The sequence below is a fragment of the Lissotriton vulgaris genome, chromosome 5 (assembly GCF_964263255.1).
Source record: "Lissotriton vulgaris chromosome 5, aLisVul1.2, whole genome shotgun sequence".
NCBI classification, from domain to species: domain Eukaryota; kingdom Metazoa; phylum Chordata; class Amphibia; order Caudata; family Salamandridae; genus Lissotriton; species Lissotriton vulgaris.
Window position 1 is genome coordinate 852,837,740 of NC_141693.1, and position 19,907 is coordinate 852,857,646.

The following is a 19,907-nucleotide window of genomic DNA, read 5'->3' on the forward strand; positions in this document are numbered from 1 at the left end:
TCAACGCGACTTGGCGTAGCTCCTTCACAACGTTATTAGGAGTGTACTACAGTTTGAATTACCCTGTCATTTCCCGCACCACAGATTTAACATACTAAGAGGTGAGCAGCTACTTTCAGTTCTCTCGAACCTTTGACCAATCCGGTGCACCTCATAATATGTTGACACTGGAATCTGCACAGTGCTGCTCTTATATTTTTTGCTCTGTTTTTGTCTTTACGTCTTTAGAATTCTCGAACATTCAGCCTTTTATTTCACAGTCCAGGTGTATACGTGCTTTTTGTATTTTAGACTCTCCCAATGAAACTTCAATTTTTCTTAGGTATGCTCTACCCATCGCGTTAGCCTAGTGTTTGTTCACACTTGCATGTTTTGATATCTGGACACTCCTTGTATAACACTGCTCGGGCGTGTCCTTCACTGTTGTTCACAACAGTATTTGCGTTCATTATCTCATTTTTCCCTTTCCACCGCCGTGTCAAATACCACTTATTGCGCATGTTAAAGGCTGCTCTAAGCAAACAGTTCTACCACCCACCTTCACGCTCTTTTGTTTGATTCACGTTTGCAGTGGTTTTCCCTTGGTTTGGATCACAACTTCCAAGTACATGATCATATGCTATTGTACAAAATGTCACTATGTACCCCATCACCTTCCTTTGTATCCCCCCCAGCCCTGAGGAGTCGCGGGAAGACTGTCCCTTACGCGACGAAACACGCATCGGCTGGTTTTCATGAACATTAAAGACACCTTTCCGATGACTGTTTCCAAGAATACCTGTTATTTGTCTCTAAATAAATAGGCGGTTGTCTCTAATGTGCGACTTTCCATACTGACACTACTGTTTAATCATTAGAGTGTGCATTAGTGTGTCTCGTATTGATTGTTTAAGTACAGGATGGTGTCCCTTCCTGCACATAAACAATCATTTTAAAAACAATGACGTTTTGCAACTTCTATGTGTGCTGCTTCCAACAGCACACATATAAGTTACAAAACTCCATTTAAAGATTGTTTTTGTACCGGAAGGGACACCTTCCTGCACATAAACAATCTTCCCTTTCAACGCTGACACCCTTGCACTATGGTGGTGCCTGTGTTCGCGCTAAGCAGCTAAATTTTGTGCCAGTGCAGGGGGAAACGAAGGGCTGCATCATATCATTGTAAATATGGTGCAGCCTGCCATTCCGAAGTGGCGGAGCGCGGCGCTAAGTCAAGAAGGATGACGGCACACTCCTTCACTTCTCAGTAACTATGACCCTGGGTCTAAGAGACTCTTAACAATAGAGAAAAAATCCACAGAAGAGGTGGTTGAGTACTTTTTTAATGTAATAGTCAAAGCAAGCCTCGGGGGCTAAATGCTGGTCGTTTTTTTAGAGGTTCATGACTGTTTTTAGCTTCGAGGGTGTTGGAGGCTTCCGTGATTATTTTTGATGAGTTGCACATCACCGAGTAAAGTGTCCTAAATTGTTTTGATTCTGTTTTGAAATGTCTGCTTCGACCACACTTCAGAATAACAAATCAACATGCTTTATTTGTACTTACCTAACTGCTGTGAGTTTCGAATATTTGTACAGTTCAAGTTTTGTCGTGTTTAGAAACATTTAACATGCTACAGACTTTCCTTTCACACTTGGCGCCCCCCACCCCCTATTTCCAGTGCCTTTGGGTAAAACAGCAATTTATAAAAGCAACGCGTAACAATCTGTCTAAGTAACGGCCAAGTGCTGGGCAGCAAGGGTGGTCAGAAGGTTCGAGAAAAAGGGATCACGTAAGTGACCTTCTTGATGGTTAGGTGTAAGTCAGTCAGTAAATGCACACTTTAACCATTTTCTATTCTTCATATAGGGATACAAGAGACATTAAACATTCTAAATAAAGACAATGGGGCACATTTACAAGCCCCTTGTGCCTCTTTTCCGCCGCCGTTATGTCACTTTCGTGACGCACCGGCGGCGCAAAAGATGCGCCATGGTGCGGGGTATTTACAACGTGACGCATCTCTCAGATGCGTCACGTTGTGAAGCCCTGCGCCACATGAAACCTGCGGCACGTTTAATGTGGGCGTTTTCACGAAGGGGAGGCGTTCCTGCGAAGGAACGCCCCCGGAAAGTGACTCAGTGAAATCTACAAGATTTCACTGAGTCACTTTACTAACGCTGATACGTCAAAACCCTGCGCCTGCTTGAAGCAGGCGTAAGGCTTGACGCACCACGTTAACAGATAGGACAACTTGGGAAAGTGCTGGAGTTGCGTGCCGCATGCAACACAACTTCAGCACTGCGCCAACTTTACTCCCTAGATGCGACACGCATCTGTTTATTCCTGCGCCATGGTGCGCCGCATTGTAGATCCAGCCCTGATCTTTGGACTGGGTAAGAGTGGTCTGCTTAATTCAGACACTCTGTTCATCACCACCCCCTTTTCTGAATCGTTTTTGGCCACTATAGGTGTGGCAGGGTATACTCAGACATGAGTCCCTTTCTCACTGCATCATCAGGATTCAAGCAAGCCGGGCCGAAGACGGCTGAAATGCCAGAAACCGGTCTCCGGTAGCTTGTCTTCTTTCTGGTGAAGAATTGGCTTGGTAGTTTAGTCTGCCCTGTTCCCATGATGCACTGGGCCAGGGACAGACTGATTTGCATATAGCCAGGTTCTGAGCTGGGATGGTGCAGTGAGATAAATAACGGTGATGGATCAAGCCCTGATCTTTGGACTGGGTAAGAGTGGTCTGCTTAATTCAGACACTCTGTTCATCACCACCCCCTTTTCTGAATCGTTTTTGGCCACTATAGGTGTGGCAGGGTATACTCAGACATGAGTCCCTTTCTCACTGCATCATCAGGATTCAAGCAAGCCGGGCCGAAGACGGCTGAAATGCCAGAAACCGGTCCCCGGTAGCTTGTCTCCTTTCTGGTGAAGAATTGGCTTGGTAGTTTAGTCTGCCCTGTTCCCATGATGCACTGGGCCAGGGACAGACTGATTTGCATATAGCCAGGTTCTGAGCTGGGATGGTGCAGTTGAGATAAATAACGGTGATGGATCAAGCCCTGATCTTTGGACTGGGTAAGAGTGGTCTGCTTAATTCAGACACTCTGTTCATCACCACCCCCTTTTCTGAATCGTTTTTGGCCACTATAGGTGTGGCAGGGTATACTCAGACATGAGTCCCTTTCTCACTGCATCATCAGGATTCAAGCAAGCCGGGCCGAAGACGGCTGAAATGCCAGAAACCGGTCCCCGGTAGCTTGTCTTCTTTCTGGTGAAGAATTGGCTTGGTAGTTTAGTCTGCCCTGTTCCCATGATGCACTGGGCCAGGGACAGACTGATTTGCATATAGCCAGGTTCTGAGCTGGGATGGTGCAGTTGAGATAAATAACGGTGATGGATCAAGCCCTGATCTTTGGACTGGGTAAGAGTGGTCTGCTTAATTCAGACACTCTGTTCATCACCACCCCCTTTTCTGAATCGTTTTTGGCCACTATAGGTGTGGCACGGTATACTCAGACATGAGTCCCTTTCTCACTGCATCATCAGGATTCAAGCAAGCCGGGCCGAAGACGGCTGAAATGCCAGAAACTGGTCCCCGGTAGCTTGTCTACTTTCTGGTGAAGAATTGGCTTGGTAGTTTAGTCTGCCCTGTTCCCATGATGCACTGGGCCAGGGACAGACTGATTTGCATATAGCCAGGTTCTGAGCTGGGATGGTGCAGTGAGATAAATAACGGTGATGGATCAAGCCCTGATCTTTGGACTGGGTAAGAGTGGTCTGCTTAATTCAGACACTCTGTTCATCACCACCCCCTTTTCTGAATCGTTTTTGGCCACTATAGGTGTGGCAGGGTATACTCAGACATGAGTCCCTTTCTCACTGCATCATCAGGATTCAAGCAAGCCGTGCCGAAGACGGCTGAAATGCCAGAAACCGGTCCCCGGTAGCTTGTCTCCTTTCTGGTGAAGAATTGGCTTGGTAGTTTAGTCTGCCCTGTTCCCATGATGCACTGGGCCAGGGACAGACTGATTTGCATATAGCCAGGTTCTGAGCTGGGATGGTGCAGTGAGATAAATAATGGTGATGGATCAAGCCCTGATCTTTGGACTGGATAAGAGTGGTCTGCTTAATTCAGACACTCTGTTCATCACCACCCCCTTTTCTGAATCATTTTTGGCCACTATATGTGTGGCAGGGTATACTCAGACATGAGTCCCTTTCTCACTGCATCATCAGGATTCAAGCAAGCCGGGCCGAAGACGGCTGAAATGCCAGAAACCGGTCCCCAGTAGCTTGTCTCCTTTCTGGTGAAGAATTGGCTTGGTAGTTTAGTCTGCCCTGTTCCCATGATGCACTGGGCCAGGGACAGACTGATTTGCATATAGCCAGGTTCTGAGCTGGAATGGTGCAGTGAGATAAATAACGGTGATGGATCAAGCCCTGATCTTTGGACTGGGTAAGAGTGGTCTGCTTAATTCAGACACTCTGTTCATCACCACCCCCTTTTCTGAAGCATTGTAAATGCGGCGCATCATGGGTGGCGCAAGGATAAACTTGCCTGCCGTATCTTTCCTGGCGCATCTCTGCTGATTTGCTGAGATGCGTCAGGCAACATAAATCTGCCCCATAGTTTTGTTTTATTTTTTATCAGAGGCTGTTGCTAGTGGAACTGATACATTTCCCTTTTTAGGTTCCTGAAATGATGGCCTCCTTTCAAAATACCACAACTGGTGCCATTCGTATTAGAAAGGTGTAGAGGAGGATCTTAAAATGGAAGCAAAATTGGCGTTGCAAATATATTCCACTGGGAAAATAAGATGGTCTCTAAATGAACAGTACCTGGGTCCCCTTTCTCTCCTTTTGGTCCTTCTTTGCCATCTCGGCCATCTCTGCCAGGCAGCCCATTGTTCCCAGGTGTTCCACAAGCAATCAACGAGCAGGTGTTGGGGCTTTCCGAGTCCTTCATCACTTCAACACTTACAGATATGACCAGTGATGCTCCCAGCAGCAGGAATGTGGTAGACTGGAGAACAGCCATGATACCTTCACCCTGTCAAACCTGCAAAGATGATCAGTTCCGGGGTCATAAAGCATATAACTTTGCACAGTGCATTTGTTCACTTTTAGCCAGAGATGTGTCAATAATTCCTACAAGCACTGCTATGAGTGGTAATAAACCTAGCAATCACATCTCTTTAAACTGGTTTATCACAATGTCATCGTTCATGCCATTTGCCTTCTTCACCACATAAGTTTGTTGGCACCATGCCAGCCAGTGAAAATTTTAAGAAGCATGAAATAAGTCTGCAGATGGAAATCTGGGATTTGTATTGAATGTACATGAAGACAAAACACGTCAATGAAAGATGAAATAGCAAACTGCACTGAAGAATGCATGGCCTTTGAATTGAATGGTGCATGTAAGATTTAGTGATGATTATGGAACTTACAGTGGATAAAACAAATTCGGGCCGGAAAATTAATGAGTGAATATGTGAAAACAACAAGTGATAACTGTACATATAATGTAATTGCTGAAAATGATGCAGGTGTATTGGTATAGATGCTACGGTATAAGGTTTTAAAAATGCAATACAATTTATTTAAAAAGATTGCACGGGTTTATGAAACAGTAGAGTGGATATAAGGAGGCATTAAATAACAATTTCAGAGTCCAGAGGAGAAAGCCCCAAGATTTGAATCTCATTCTGACGGTCAATGGTGGAACCAAGTGGTTTATTATTTGTAGCTAAATACATTAACAACTGGCAAATGTAACCATTATTTGAATATTTGCTTTACGTAGAGGCCAAAGCCCCAATTATTGTTTGGCGGTCTTGCTTGGATGGCAAGAATGAGAAAGCGGCCCTGAGATTCCTGTACAAGCTCCCCAAGACAAGATCGGATCTTTACCTTTCGATGGGAAACAAGCAAGGATTCCATTTAATTGGGTATAAGAGGAAACTGTGCTTCGAGCTCGCATATATCCTAAGACAGAGCTTCAAGTAATAGCACTGTGTGTTGATCGTGTACTCTTGTATGGAGATTCCAAGTTGGTCAAGTCTGTCTCCAGAGAGGCTCTGTTAGAACTGGGGTCTCTAGTTGGCCGGGGTATGTACCCTACTCCAAGTAGGGACCACTGCTTCCAACATGGTAGCTTGGTGCAAAGCAGGAAGACTTAACCTCAGAGGCAACATGAAAAATATTTGTACAACACACGCCAACAGTACACAGTAAAAGCATGCACAAAAGGACACTACACCAGGTTTATATAAAGATAAAATTATCTTTATCTCAATAGAAGAAAATTATGCAAGCTTCAAAAACAGTCAGACTCCACATATAGATAATCAAAGGTTTGCAGTTGATGGAGCGAGTTTCAGAAATGAATTTATTCTGACTCGTGAAGTCATATTTCCATAATCAATCATTATATTAATGTGTTTGTGCATGGTTTTCATTAACCAACCTAGAATAAAATGTGAACGAAAACACGTGGGACTAATACTATCTGCTTTATGTTGCATCTGCAAGTATGTTTAAAAATAATTTATTAACCATGTCTAATGTCCTTGTCAACATTAATGCGGCTGTTTAGTTAATAGCATGTGCTTATTTTATATGTGCTTTTGTCTATGTCGTGTCTTTTTATTTTTGCACAGGTTCATGAAAAATCCTGCTGGTCTAAAAGAAGAATGGTAGATATGTTCTCGTTGCATAAGTGTGCTTTTTGCTAGTTAACATAAACTAATGGGTTAATTTTAGCTATGGTGGGTGGGAAACAGAATGGGTCTCAATTCTCTAATTAATTACTGTCTTGTGTTTGTTTAAATATTAGTTATCGAGTGGGCCTTCCTTGTAAGATGGCTGCCTGGCAGAGCTGCTAAGGACAAGATTTGACCAGAGTAAAGCTTTTGCTCACGTGCAAAGAATGGTTCCTGCCAAGTCAAAAATAATAATGTGCAGGACTATTGTCGGTCGAGATTTCATGGTTCTTGGATTGCGCCAAGGACAGTGAGCCTGCTTTGCTTGCCAAGTACAGGATGTTAAATGTCCTCTTGCCTAGTTTAATGTTGCAAACTTAAGGAAGTTGGAAGGATGGATTCTATGAACAATAGGGGCTTATGATGTGCCCCGGACTTGGTCACGAACAAGTGACACGTTGGTGGACTGACATGGCTCAGCCAATTGCGAAGCTGATTTTTTGGTGTGATTTAGAATTTAGATACATAGCTAGTTAAAAAAGGTATAACACTGGCCCCTTGACAGGAGCTCGTGTCCGCACTTTCTGATTTCCAAGAGACGAAGACTAAGCATGGGCGGAAAATCCGTTACGCTCGCGGATTTTGCGGATTTTCGGGAAATCCGCAATCCGCGAGATTTGCGGATTTCCCGCAAAATCCGCAAATTCGCACGCAGCGGATTTTTTGGGCGGCGCGCGGCGTTGGTGATACAATTTTTGCGGCGCGCGGCGTTTATCATCGTTTGCCGAGTTGTTTTTTTCGATAGTTTGCGAGTGCTGAGCCATTTTGGATCTTGCTGTGTGATCCCGCGGGAATTGGCGAGCGCGATTACGTCATCGCGGCTTGCCAGCGATAGTTTGTCAACGCGAGTACGGCGAGATCTCGTCTCGCGGTACTTCGCAATTGCGAGATTTGAGATGCGGCGAGCGAAAATATAAATTTGCAATTCTGCACAAGAAATCCACCAGCAAGCAGCATAAACCTTCTAGAAATGATGATTTTTATGTGAATAACTCCTTAGTTTGACATTTGCCTGCACTTTTTTAGCGAGGAGTCCATTTTGGGGAGGGGGGCAGGGGGGTGGGAGGAAGGAAGTGCCCCATAGTCTTCAACTTCCTGTTCCTGTTCAGCAGGCTCCTCCCAGTGCTTTGTCCATCTCCTGGTCACTTTTCATTTGGATGTGCAGCTGGAAGGATTACTTTTTGTGGATGCTGCTGGATCTTTGGATTTGAGGCCTTTTTGACTTTCTTTGGATCACAGTTGGATTAGAAATTTTACAAGTAAGTTTGTTTGGGGCAATACAGTTGCTGCAATTAAAATTTTGGAATTTTCGATTTTTGGGCTGTTTTGGGGCCTGGTACTCAGTGGTGGGTGGACTGAGTCTTTCTGTGGGGTGTCTTGAATTTAAACATCATGGAGGGGCTGGATGGCTTGGGATTGTGCTTATTTTTCAGTGATTTTCGTTTTTTTGGCCTGTACTTGTGGCCTTTTCACCAGGGGTATTTGAGTCTAGCATGGGCCTAGTCTTTCTGTGGGCTGTCTTCAACTTAAACATCATGGAGGGCATGGATTGAATGGGATTGTGCTGATTTTTCTGTGTTTTTCGATTTTTGACCTGTTGTTGGGGCCTTGACCAGGGGTAGTGAGTGGTGCATGGGCCTAGTCTTTCTGTGGGGTGTCTTGAATTTAAACATCATGTAGGCCATGGATGGAATGGGATTGTGCTGATTTTGCAGTGTTTTTCGATTTTTGGGGGTGTTCATGGGGAGGGACATGCCATGTGGCTGGTGGCCATTTTGAGTGCAGCTACAGGCACTGGCCATGTGCTGGCAGGCAAGTGGCCATTTTGAATGCAGGCTTTGTTGTTAGGCCTCCAACCATTTTGCCTACTTTTCAACCTTTATTTATGCCCAGGGGTAGTGAGTCTTGCATGGGCCTAGTCTTTCTGTGGGTTGTCTTGAATTTAAACACCATGGAGGCCATGGATGGAATGGGATTGTGCTGATTTTGCAGTGTTTTTCGATTTTTGGGGGTGTTCATGGGGAGGGGCATGCCATGTGGCTGGTGGCCATTTTGAGTGCAGCTACAGGCACTGGCCATGTGCTGGCAGGCAAGTGGCCATTTTGAATGCAGGCTTTGTTGTTAGGCCTCCAACCATTTTGCCTACTTTTCAACCTTTATTTATGCCCAGGGGTAGTGAGTCTTGCATGGGCCTAGTCTTTCTGTGGGTTGTCTTGAATTTAAACATCATGGAGGCCATGGATGTAATGGGATTGTGCTGATTTTTCTGTGTTTTTCGATTTTTGACCTGTTGTTGGGGCCTTGACCAGGGGTAGTGAGTGGTGCATGGGCCTAGTCTTTCTGTGGGGTGTCTTGAATTAAAACATCATATAGGGCATGGATGGAATGGGATTGTGCTGATTTTGCAGTGTTTTTCGATTTTTGGGGGTGTTCATGGGGGCAGGCCATGTGGGTGGGGGCCATTTTGAGTGCTGGTACAGGCAGGCCCTGGCCATGTGCTAGGAGGCAAGTGGCCATTTTGAATGCAGGCTTTGTTGTTAGGCCTCCAACCATTTTGCCTACTTTTCAACCTTTATTTATGCCCAGGGGTAGTGAGTCTTGCATGGGCCTAGTCTTTCTGTGGGTTGTCTTGAATTTAAACATCATGGAGGCCATGGATGTAATGGGATTGTGCTGATTTTTCTGTGTTTTTCGATTTTTGACCTGTTGTTGGGGCCTTGACCAGGGGTAGTGAGTGGTGCATGGGCCTAGTCTTTCTGTGGGGTGTCTTGAATTAAAACATCATATAGGGCATGGATGGAATGGGATTGTGCTGATTTTGCAGTGTTTTTCGATTTTTGGGGGTGTTCATGGGGGCAGGCCATGTGGGTGGGGGCCATTTTGAGTGCTGGTACAGGCAGGCCCTGGCCATGTGCTAGGAGGCAAGTGGCCATTTTGAATGCAGGCTTTGTTGTTAGGCCTCCAACCATTTTGCCTACTTTTCAACCTTTATTTATGCCCAGGGGTAGTGAGTCTTGCATGGGCCTAGTCTTTCTGTGGGTTGTCTTGAATTTAAACATCATGGAGGCCATGGATGGAATGGGATTGTGCAGATTTTTCAGTGATTTTCGTTTTTTGGGCCTGTACTTGTGGCCTTTTCACCAGGGGTATTTGAGTCTAGCATGGGCCTAGTCTTTCTGTGGGCTGTCTTCAACTTAAACATCATGGAGGGCATGGATTGAATGGGATTGTGCTGATTTTTCTGTGTTTTTCGATTTTTGACCTGTTGTTGGGGCCTTGACCAGGGGTAGTGAGTGGTGCATGGGCCTAGTCTTTCTGTGGGGTGTCTTGAATTTAAACATCATGGAGGGCATGGATGGAATGGGATTGTGCTGATTTTGCAGTGTTTTTCGATTTTTGGGGGTGTTCATGGGGACAGGCCATGTGGGTGGGGGCCATTTTGAGTGCTGGTACAGGCAGGCCCTGGCCATGTGCTAGGAGGCAAGTGGCCATTTTGAATGCAGGCTTTGTTGTTAGGCCTCCAACCATTTTGCCTACTTTTCAACCTTTATTTATGCCCAGGGGTACTAGTGAGTCTTGCATGGGCCTAGTCTTTCTGTGGGTTGTCTTGAATTTAAACATTATGGAGGGCATGGATGGATTGGGATTGTGCTGATTTTGCAGTGTTTTTCGATTTTTTTTGTGCTCTATAACTGAACTGATGTTCCTCTGTCTTCCATTTTTTTTAGGTGCACAAGACTCAAGAGAACCACCAGTGCCAGGAAGAAGTCCTGCAGCGGTGTGTGTGTGCAGCATAACGTCACGCGACGTCACGTCTGGCCTCAGACAACTCTACAATTCGTGCAACTGCAGCCTGCTGTCTGACCTGCTCTGAAGAAGATGGCCCCGCCCCCAAAGAAAGTTCTCCGTAGCTCCTCTAGCAAGAAAGTTGCTAGTAAGGAGCAGAAGAAGCAAGTTACCAAGGAGGCTGGTGTGCCACCCGCCACGTTTTTTGGGAGCAAAAAAAAAAGTACGCCTGCTGCAGCAGGTTCTGCTGGGGACCAAGCTGGGAGCAGCACCCCTGCTCCATTGGGTTCAGTGCCTCCACCACCAAGCCAACTTAAGTCAAAGCCCTTGAGTGCTTCAGAGGCAGTCAGTGTACTTCTCCAATCACCATCGACCAGTGATGTTGGCTCATCGCAAGAAAGTAGCAGCAATGTCCCTGAATCAACACAGCCGCAACAACAACACCATGTGCAAGTACACGCCCAAGTACATGTGGAAGGAGAGGCAGCAAAAGGAGATGCGCAAGCAAAGGTGCATGGAGGTTCACAAGTGCCCACAATAGTTGTTCCTCCCGAAGTAGGGGCACATCAGGAAATCGACAATGAAGCCGAGGTATCATTGGAAGCCACTCCTCCTGATGATCATTCATTGTCTTCCACATCCCTAGCAAGGAAAAGATCAAGGGGGGTGTCTACATCTTCTTCAAGCCCACCTCCTTCTGATGCAAGTGATCTGTCTTGGGAACCACAACTGCGGTCTGACAGTGAGGCACACCATGATCTGACACCGGTACCTAAGCGTAAAAGGAAGGTCGTCCAAAAACTCAAACCTATGGAGTGTGATGAGGCTCAACAAGAAGTGACAGATACTGCTGGTGATGAAGCCTCTCACGATGACGACGAGCCAGTCATCACAAAGGTCACTGCAGCCCCACCGGGCATGCAGCAAAGAGACATTTTGACCCTATCCCGAGAAGCTGCTGAGCGTGATGATGATGTCGGCGAGGAGGCAATGGAAATGGAATCATTAGATTTGGAGTTAAGTAGTACACCAAAACCTCCCGCTTCCATATTTCTTCCTCGCAAGAAGGTACCCACCTCGTCCTCGACCTCAATTCGTGGTGGTGAAAGTGCAAAACGTACTGAAGTTCGGCAATCCACATCCTCCACTTCATCTGGCATTATCAGCAGGACCACCACCACCAGTATCGCCGCCTCCTCCGCCCCGAAGACATTTCAAGTCTCCAGTTTGGGACTTCTTTAGTGTTTGCCCAAAAAATGAAAACGTAGCCATTTGTAGCATTTGTAAGCTTCGAGTTAGTCGTGGTAAGTTGGGTTCCAACTATGGTACCGGAGGCCAGAGAGGTCATCTTAGGAGAACGCACGATGTCCAATGGTTTGCGCACCTACACACGATCAAGGAAGCCGCAATTGCACGCAATGAAAACGTTGTTTTTTCATCTGGTGATGACGAGGAGGTAGAAGACGATTCAAACACTTCACTTACACCCAGTTCCCCTGTCAGCAGCACACCCCATGGGAGCCACACTAAAAGTGTGGGAGAGAGTGAGACATCAATGCGGAAATGTTCATCAGCGAGCGTAACTGGGTCGAAGAGATCATCATCATCCCGTAAATCCTTGGTCCAGGGCAACATTAAAAAGATGTTGTTTACAGAAGCGCAATATGAACGCAACCACCCAATGACCCGTCTGTATAACACTAAGCTGGCTAAAATGCTAGCTCTGGACCTTCTCCCTTTTTCTTTTGTAGAAGGGGTTGGTTTTCTAGAATTAGTGACAGCGCTCTGCCCTAAATGGAAGGTTCCTAGCCGGTTCTATTTTGCACGAGTTGCGGTTCCAGCACTACATGAAGATGTTCTGAAGGTGATTGGGGCAGCTTTGCAGAAGAGTGCTGTTCACACTATACATCTGACAACAGACATGTGGACCAGTGGCGCAGGCGCTGATTACATGTGCATCACTGCACACTGGGTCTCTTTTTCAGGGGCTAAAGCAAAGCTAAACTCAGGTGTTGACACTAACATTGTTTTTAAAGGTGCTCGGAAACATGCAACACTAGCCATGTTTGGTTTGGAGAAACGTCACACAGCAGAAAACATTTTGGATGTCTTTAACACAAAGGTCCTTAACTGTCTGTCCCCACTAAAACGCAAGGTTGGTTATGTTTCCACGGACAATGGCTCCAATATAGTTAAGGCCATGAGGGACGGTTACTATTTCAGAGTGCCGTGTTTGGCGCACTGTATAAACCTGGTTGTCCAAAAATTCTTGGGTAATAAAGGCAGTGCAGCGTACGGTGTATTGGACACCTGCCGAAAAATGTGCAAGCATTTCAGCCATTCTTTTAAGGCCCGGAAGCAGCTGAGGAGCCTGCTATATCAACATCAAATGCCAGTGAAAGCACTAATCCAGGAGGTGGTAACACGTTGGAACTCAACCTTCTACATGCTTGAGCGTCTGTATGAGCAGTATACGGAACTCGATCAATATTTCCTTAAAGAGGGTGCAGAGGAGCTGAGGATGGGTGGGCCGCAATGGAACATAGTTGAAAGCCTGACACGCATGCTTCGTCCTTTTGAGTTCTTCACGCGTGCAGTCAGCAAGGAGGACTCTAATTTGGGAAAAGCTATCCCATTGTTGTACATGCTGGAGGACCAACTGAAGGAGGTGTGTTCTGTGTTTAGAAAAGATAAAAACCAAGACTCTTTGCTTCTGGCCGAGCAATTATTAGAGCTCCTACAAGGGGATGAACGTCTTAAAAAGATCCACTCAGAACAGCATTACATTTGTGCTACTATTCTGGATCCACGCTACAAAAAGGCGCTGGCAGGCCAAGCATTCTTTCCTTTTGATGATGAACATGTTCTAAAGTACAAACGTTGGCTAGCCTTGTCAGCCAAGAAGTTTGAAACAGAACGGCTGGAAATTGAAGGAAATGGCAGTACATCAGCAGGCCATCCCCAGTCAAAACAATCCACTTCTGCACCTGTGGCTGTGGCACAAGTGACCTCTCAGCCGTTAAAGACACCGGCAACCGGATCATCTGCACGAAAGACAACAGAAACATTGGAGGCTGAAGAGGATTGGCTAGCTCTGCGTGGGTTTGGTTCTCAAAAGGTCAGAGGCACAGCAAGAGCTAAGCAAAGTGGAGGAACCTTGGATGAGGACCTTGAGTCGATGGTGAAGGACTATCGGAATGACTCAACAGAGGTCTATGTTAATTCTGACCCATTGGCGTATTGGCATGGGAAAAAAGAATTGTGGCCACAGCTCACCAACCTGGCTTTAAACTACTTGTCTTGCCCACTCGCAAGCGTGTCTTCTGAACGGGTTTTCAGTGCGGCTGGTGGGATTGTAACTCCCAAACGGAGCCGCCTCTCGCCCAAAAATGTGGAGAGGTTAACAATGATCAAGATGAATCAGCACCTCATACCACCAGATTTCAGAGTACGAGAGAGTGTGCCGGATGAAGAGGTGGCCAGCAACATAGATGAGGGAATTTCTACTCTGTCAGGTGGCACTGAGCTCTCCCTGTCTGAATTTGCAGAGTATGATGACGAAGCCTTATTCTTATTCCTGGACCGTGATACCGACTTCGAGCCCTGAAAATGAGACAACGAATCAATAACTTTCTTTTTCATCCTTATTCACTTTTATTCCTGTGTGTCTGTCTTTCTTTGTTGTGCACAGTTAATATAATTCAAACTTTAATCAGATAATCACAAAAACAAGCCCATCAGCAGAACTGTCTTCACTTGTTTGCTAATTTATTTGAAGGTGCCGCAGTCTGCATTCCTCAGGTTCACAAGTTCAGAAGAACATGCTCCTCTATCCTCCTCCTCCAGACTCCTATTTCCATCAACGCAGAGGGCTGGTTTACGCCCAATGAAGAAAGACTCAGCACTTGTGGGGGTGTTGTTCTACCTCTTTGCAGGTGAGTTGACGGGTCTGGGGCCATTGCTGGGAAGCACTAAAAGTGGTTTGGACCAAATCCGAGGCGGAAATTTTTTTGTGTTTTTGATGACTTGCTTGCCTTTGAGGTGCTCTTAGGGGGGGTTCCGTCTGTTTGTGGGTGAGTTTCGTGGTCTGGGAGCATTGCTGGGACACTCTAATCTTGATTGCATTTGCTTTTCAGGAAATCCGTCGTGCCAACCCCGACTTATGGCCTAGCTACGCAGCGCGTTTGGACCGAAGGCCCAGAAATATTGCAAGTATGAGATTTTGCTTTTGGCCTGTTTGGGGGTGTTATGCTTCTTGGCGGGTGGGTTGCCGGGTCTTGGGGCATTCCTGGGAAGGTCTAATACCGGGTAGAAGTGGTTGGGACAAAATCCAGGCCGATTTTTTTTTGTGGCTATTTCTGACATTTTGCTCTATGTAGCGTTTTCGGGGGCCTGTTTGGGGGGCTTCCTGGTGTTTGTGGGTGAGTTTCGTGGTCTGGGAGCACTGCTGGGACACTCTAATCTTGATTGCATTTGCTTTTCAGGAAATCCGTCGTGCCAACCCCGACTTATGGCCTAGCTACGCAGCGCGTTTGGACCGAAGGCCCAGAAATATTGCAAGTATGAGATTTTGCTTTTGGCCTGTTTGGGGGTGTTATGCTTCTTGGCGGGTGGGTTGCCGGGTCTTGGGGCATTCCTGGGAAGGTCTAATACCGGGTAGAAGTGGTTGGGACAAAATCCAGGCCGATTTTTTTTTGGCTATTTCTGACATTTTGCTCTATGTAGCGTTTTCGGGGGCCTGTTTGGGGGGCTTCCTGGTGTTTGTGGGTGAGTTTCGTGGTCTGGGAGCACTGCTGGGACACTCTAATCTTGATTGCATTTGCTTTTCAGGAAATCCGTCGTGCCAACCCCGACTTATGGCCTAGCTACGCAGCGCGTTTGGACCGAAGGCCCAGAAATATTGCAAGTATGAGATTTTGCTTTTGGCCTGTTTGGGGGTGTTATGCTTCTTGGCGGGTGGGTTGCCGGGTCTTGGGGCATTCCTGGGAAGGTCTAATACCGGGTAGAAGTGGTTGGGACAAAATCCAGGCCGATTTTTTTTTTTGGCTATTTCTGACATTTTGCTCTATGTAGCGTTTTCGGGGGCCTGTTTGGGGGGCTTCCTGGTGTTTGTGGGTGAGTTTCGTGGTCTGGGAGCACTGCTGGCTATATATACTTTACTTTGCAAGAGGTTTGAAGCAAATCCATGGTGGCAGAGGGGACTTAGGGCCTAGCTGCAGAGCGCGCGCTGAATGATTTGGGAAATTTGTGAAAAATTGACTAAGTCCCCATTTTTGTACTTTTGCTCTTTGGCTGTTTGGGGGTCTTCTACTCGTTTTCTCCTGGGTTGACGGCTCTGGGGCCATTGCTGGGAAGCTCTAATATCGGATAAAAGTGTTTTGGACCAAATCCCAGGCGGAATTTTTTTTGTGTTTTTGATGACTTGCTTGCCTTTGAGGTGCTCTTACGGGGGGTTCCGTCTGTTTGTGGGTGAGTTTCGTGGTCTGGGAGCATTGCTGGGACACTCTAATCTTGATTGCATTTGCTTTTCAAGAAATCCGTCGTGCCAACCCCGACTTATGGCTTAGCTACGCAGCGCGTTTGGACCGAAGGCCCAGAAATATTGCAAGTATGAGATTTTGCTTTTGGCCTGTTTGGGGGTGTTATGCTTCTTGGCGGGTGGGTTGCCGGGTCTAGGGGCATTCCTGGGAAGGTCTAATACCGGGTAGAAGTGGTTGGGACAAAATCCAGGCCGATTTTTTTTTTGGCTATTTCTGACATTTTGCTCTATGTAGCGTTTTCGGGGGCCTGTTTGGGGGGCTTCCTGGTGTTTGTGGGTGAGTTTCGTGGTCTGGGAGCACTGCTGGGACACTCTAATCTTGATTGCATTTGCTTTTCAGGAAATCCGTCGTGCCAACCCCGACTTATGGCCTAGCTACGCAGCGCGTTTGGACCGAAGGCCCAGAAATATTGCAAGTATAAGATTTTGCTTTTGGCCTGTTTGGGGGTGTTATGCTTCTTGGCGGGTGGGTTGCCGGGTCTTGGGGCATTCCTGGGAAGGTCTAATACCGGGTAGAAGTGGTTGGGACAAAATCCAGGCCGATTTTTTTTTTTGGCTATTTCTGACATTTTGCTCTATGTAGCGTTTTCGGGGGCCTGTTTGGGGGGCTTCCTGGTGTTTGTGGGTGAGTTTTGTGGTCTGGGAGCACTGCTGGCTATATATACTTTACTTTGCAAGAGGTTTGAAGCAAATCCATGGTGGCAGAGGGGACTTAGGGCCTAGCTGCAGAGCGCGCGCTGAATGATTTGGGAAATTTGTGAAAAATTGACCAAGTCCCCATTTTTATACTTTTGCTCTTTGGCTGTTTGGGGGTCTTCTACTCGTTTTCTCCTGGGTTGACGGCTCTGGGGCCATTGCTGGGAAGCTCTAATACCGGATAAAAGTGTTTTGGACCAAATCCCAGGCGGAATTTTTTTTGTGTTTTTGATGACTTGCTTGCCTTTGAGGTGCTCTTACGGGGGGTTCCGTCTGTTTGTGGGTGAGTTTCGTGGTCTGGGAGCATTGCTGGGACACTCTAATCTTGATTGCATTTGCTTTTCAGGAAATCCGTCGTGCCAACCCCGACTTATGGCCTAGCTACGCAGCGCGTTTGGACCGAAGGCCCAGAAATATTGCAAGTATGAGATTTTGCTTTTGGCCTGTTTGGGGGTGTTATGCTTCTTGGCGGGTGGGTTGCCGGGTCTTGGGGCATTCCTGGGAAGGTCTAATACCGGGTAGAAGTGGTTGGGACAAAATCCAGGCCGATTTTTTTTTTTGGCTATTTCTGACATTTTGCTCTATGTAGCGTTTTCGGGGCCTGTTTGGGGGGCTTCCTGGTGTTTGTGGGTGAGTTTCGTGGTCTGGGAGCACTGCTGGGACACTCTAATCTTGATTGCATTTGCTTTTCAGGAAATCCGTCGTGCCAACCCCGACTTATGGCCTAGCTACGCAGCGCGTTTGGACCGAAGGCCCAGAAATATTGCAAGTATGAGATTTTGCTTTTGGCCTGTTTGGGGGTGTTATGCTTCTTGGCGGGTGGGTTGCCGGGTCTTGGGGTATTCCTGGGAAGGTCTAATACCGGGTAGAAGTGGTTGGGACAAAATCCAGGCCGAATTGTTTTTTTGGCTATTTCTGACATTTTGCTCTATGTAGCGTTTTCGGGGGCCTGTTTGGGGGGCTTCCTGGTGTTTGTGGGTGAGTTTCGTGGTCTGGGAGCACTGCTGGCTATATATACTTTACTTTGCAAGAGGTTTGAAGCAAATCCATGGTGGCAGAGGGGACTTAGGGCCTAGCTGCAGAGCGCGCGCTGAATGATTTGGGAAATTTGTGAAAAATTGACTAAGTCCCCATTTTTGTACTTTTGCTCTTTGGCTGTTTGGGGGTCTTCTACTCGTTTTCTCCTGGGTTGACGGCTCTGGGGCCATTGCTGGGAAGCTCTAATACCGGATAAAAGTGTTTTGGACCAAATCCCAGGCGGAATTTTTTTTGTGTTTTTGATGACTTGCTTGCCTTTGAGGTGCTCTTACGGGGGGTTCCGTCTGTTTGTGGGTGAGTTTCGTGGTCTGGGAGCATTGCTGGGACACTCTAATCTTGATTGCATTTGCTTTTCAGGAAATCCGTCGTGCCAACCCCGACTTATGGCCTAGCTACGCAGCGCGTTTGGACCGAAGGCCCAGAAATATTGCAAGTATGAGATTTTGCTTTTGGCCTGTTTGGGGGTGTTATGCTTCTTGGCGGGTGGGTTGCCGGGTCTTGGGGCATTCCTGGGAAGGTCTAATACCGGGTAGAAGTGGTTGGGACAAAATCCAGGCCGATTTTTTTTTGGCTATTTCTGACATTTTGCTCTATGTAGCGTTTTCGGGGGCCTGTTTGGGGGGCTTCCTGGTGTTTGTGGGTGAGTTTCGTGGTCTGGGAGCACTGCTGGGACACTCTAATCTTGATTGCATTTGCTTTTCAGGAAATCCGTCGTGCCAACCCCGACTTATGGCCTAGCTACGCAGCGCGTTTGGACCGAAGGCCCAGAAATATTGCAAGTATGAGATTTTGCTTTTGGCCTGTTTGGGGGTGTTATGCTTCTTGGCGGGTGGGTTGCCGGGTCTTGGGGCATTCCTGGGAAGGTCTAATACCGGGTAGAAGTGGTTGGGACAAAATCCAGGCCGATTTTTTTTTTTGGCTATTTCTGACATTTTGCTCTATGTAGCGTTTTCGGGGGCCTGTTTGGGGGGCTTCCTGGTGTTTGTGGGTGAGTTTCGTGGTCTGGGAGCACTGCTGGGACACTCTAATCTTGATTGCATTTGCTTTTCAGGAAATCCGTCGTGCCAACCCCGACTTATGGCCTAGCTACGCAGCGCGTTTGGACCGAAGGCCCAGAAATATTGCAAGTATGAGATTTTGCTTTTGGCCTGTTTGGGGGTGTTATGCTTCTTGGCGGGTGGGTTGTGCCGGGTCTTGGGGCATTCCTGGGAAGGTCTAATACCGGGTAGAAGTGGTTGGGACAAAATCCGCGCGGAAAAGCCTTTAGTTTTGGCACTTTTTGTAACTTAGGGTTCGTTAGGGTTAGCCCTAGCAGCAGGATTGCATGTGTTTCGGGGTGTTCTAGATTTTTCCAACTGAGTTCTGGGGTCTTAGAGCACTCGTGAGAATGTGTAATTTTGGTTGCAAGTCATTTGAAGAAAATCCATGGTGGGAAAGGGGGGATTTGGCATAGTTAAAGAAAGCCTTTGCCACTATTCTTAACTTAGGGTTCGTTAGGGTTAGCAGTATTTCTATTGCATGTGTTTGAGTGGGGGGGATTTCGAGTCTTGGAGCGATGCTGGCTATGGCTACTTTTGCTTGGTTGCTTGCAAGTGGTTTGAATGCAATCCACGGTGGGTAATGGGTAATTAGGAAGGGGGTACTTCGGCCTACTTTTACTTTCAAAGTAAGTTTTGTCACCAGTTTTCTGCTAGGCCTCGTTTTTTGAGATTTGATTGGGGGTCTTCTACATTTTTGCGACTGGCTTTAGTAAGGGTCTGGGTGGGAGCACTGCTAGGAAGATCTAATTTTGTTCTAAAACACAGTTTACAGTACACCTAGCTTGAGGGGCAAGATCCGCTACATTAATTTGCCCATACTTATTTATCCTTCAAAAGGTGACTCAGAGTACGCACTTTCAAAAATATTGTACTGTCTACTAGGAAAATCAAATTGTGACTTTTTGCACTCCACAGCCTACATACCTTATATTTATTTATCAGTGGTGTTGTAATATTATATCACTTCCTGTTTTTCGTTGAATAATTACAGGCCGGGTTTCAGTCTCTGCAATGGGGAAAAAAGGATGGAGTCGGCTTCACAGTAGCGAGCC

General features: G+C 46.7%; 1 protein-coding gene across 4 annotated transcripts in view; it reads right to left on the reverse strand.

Annotated features, from left to right (window-relative positions):
* Nucleotides 1-19,907, reverse strand: part of LOC147711698 (mannose-binding protein-like) — a 271,707-nt gene that overhangs the window by 139,243 nt on the left and 112,557 nt on the right. For all 4 annotated transcript variants that reach the window (XM_086922418.1, XM_086922415.1, XM_086922417.1 and 1 more), the window contains one exon: nt 4,832-5,051. In XM_086922418.1, the coding sequence (XP_086778544.1) occupies nt 4,832-5,030 (199 nt within the window). In that variant the 5' untranslated portion in view covers nt 5,031-5,051. The remainder of the gene's footprint in view (nt 1-4,831; nt 5,052-19,907) is intronic.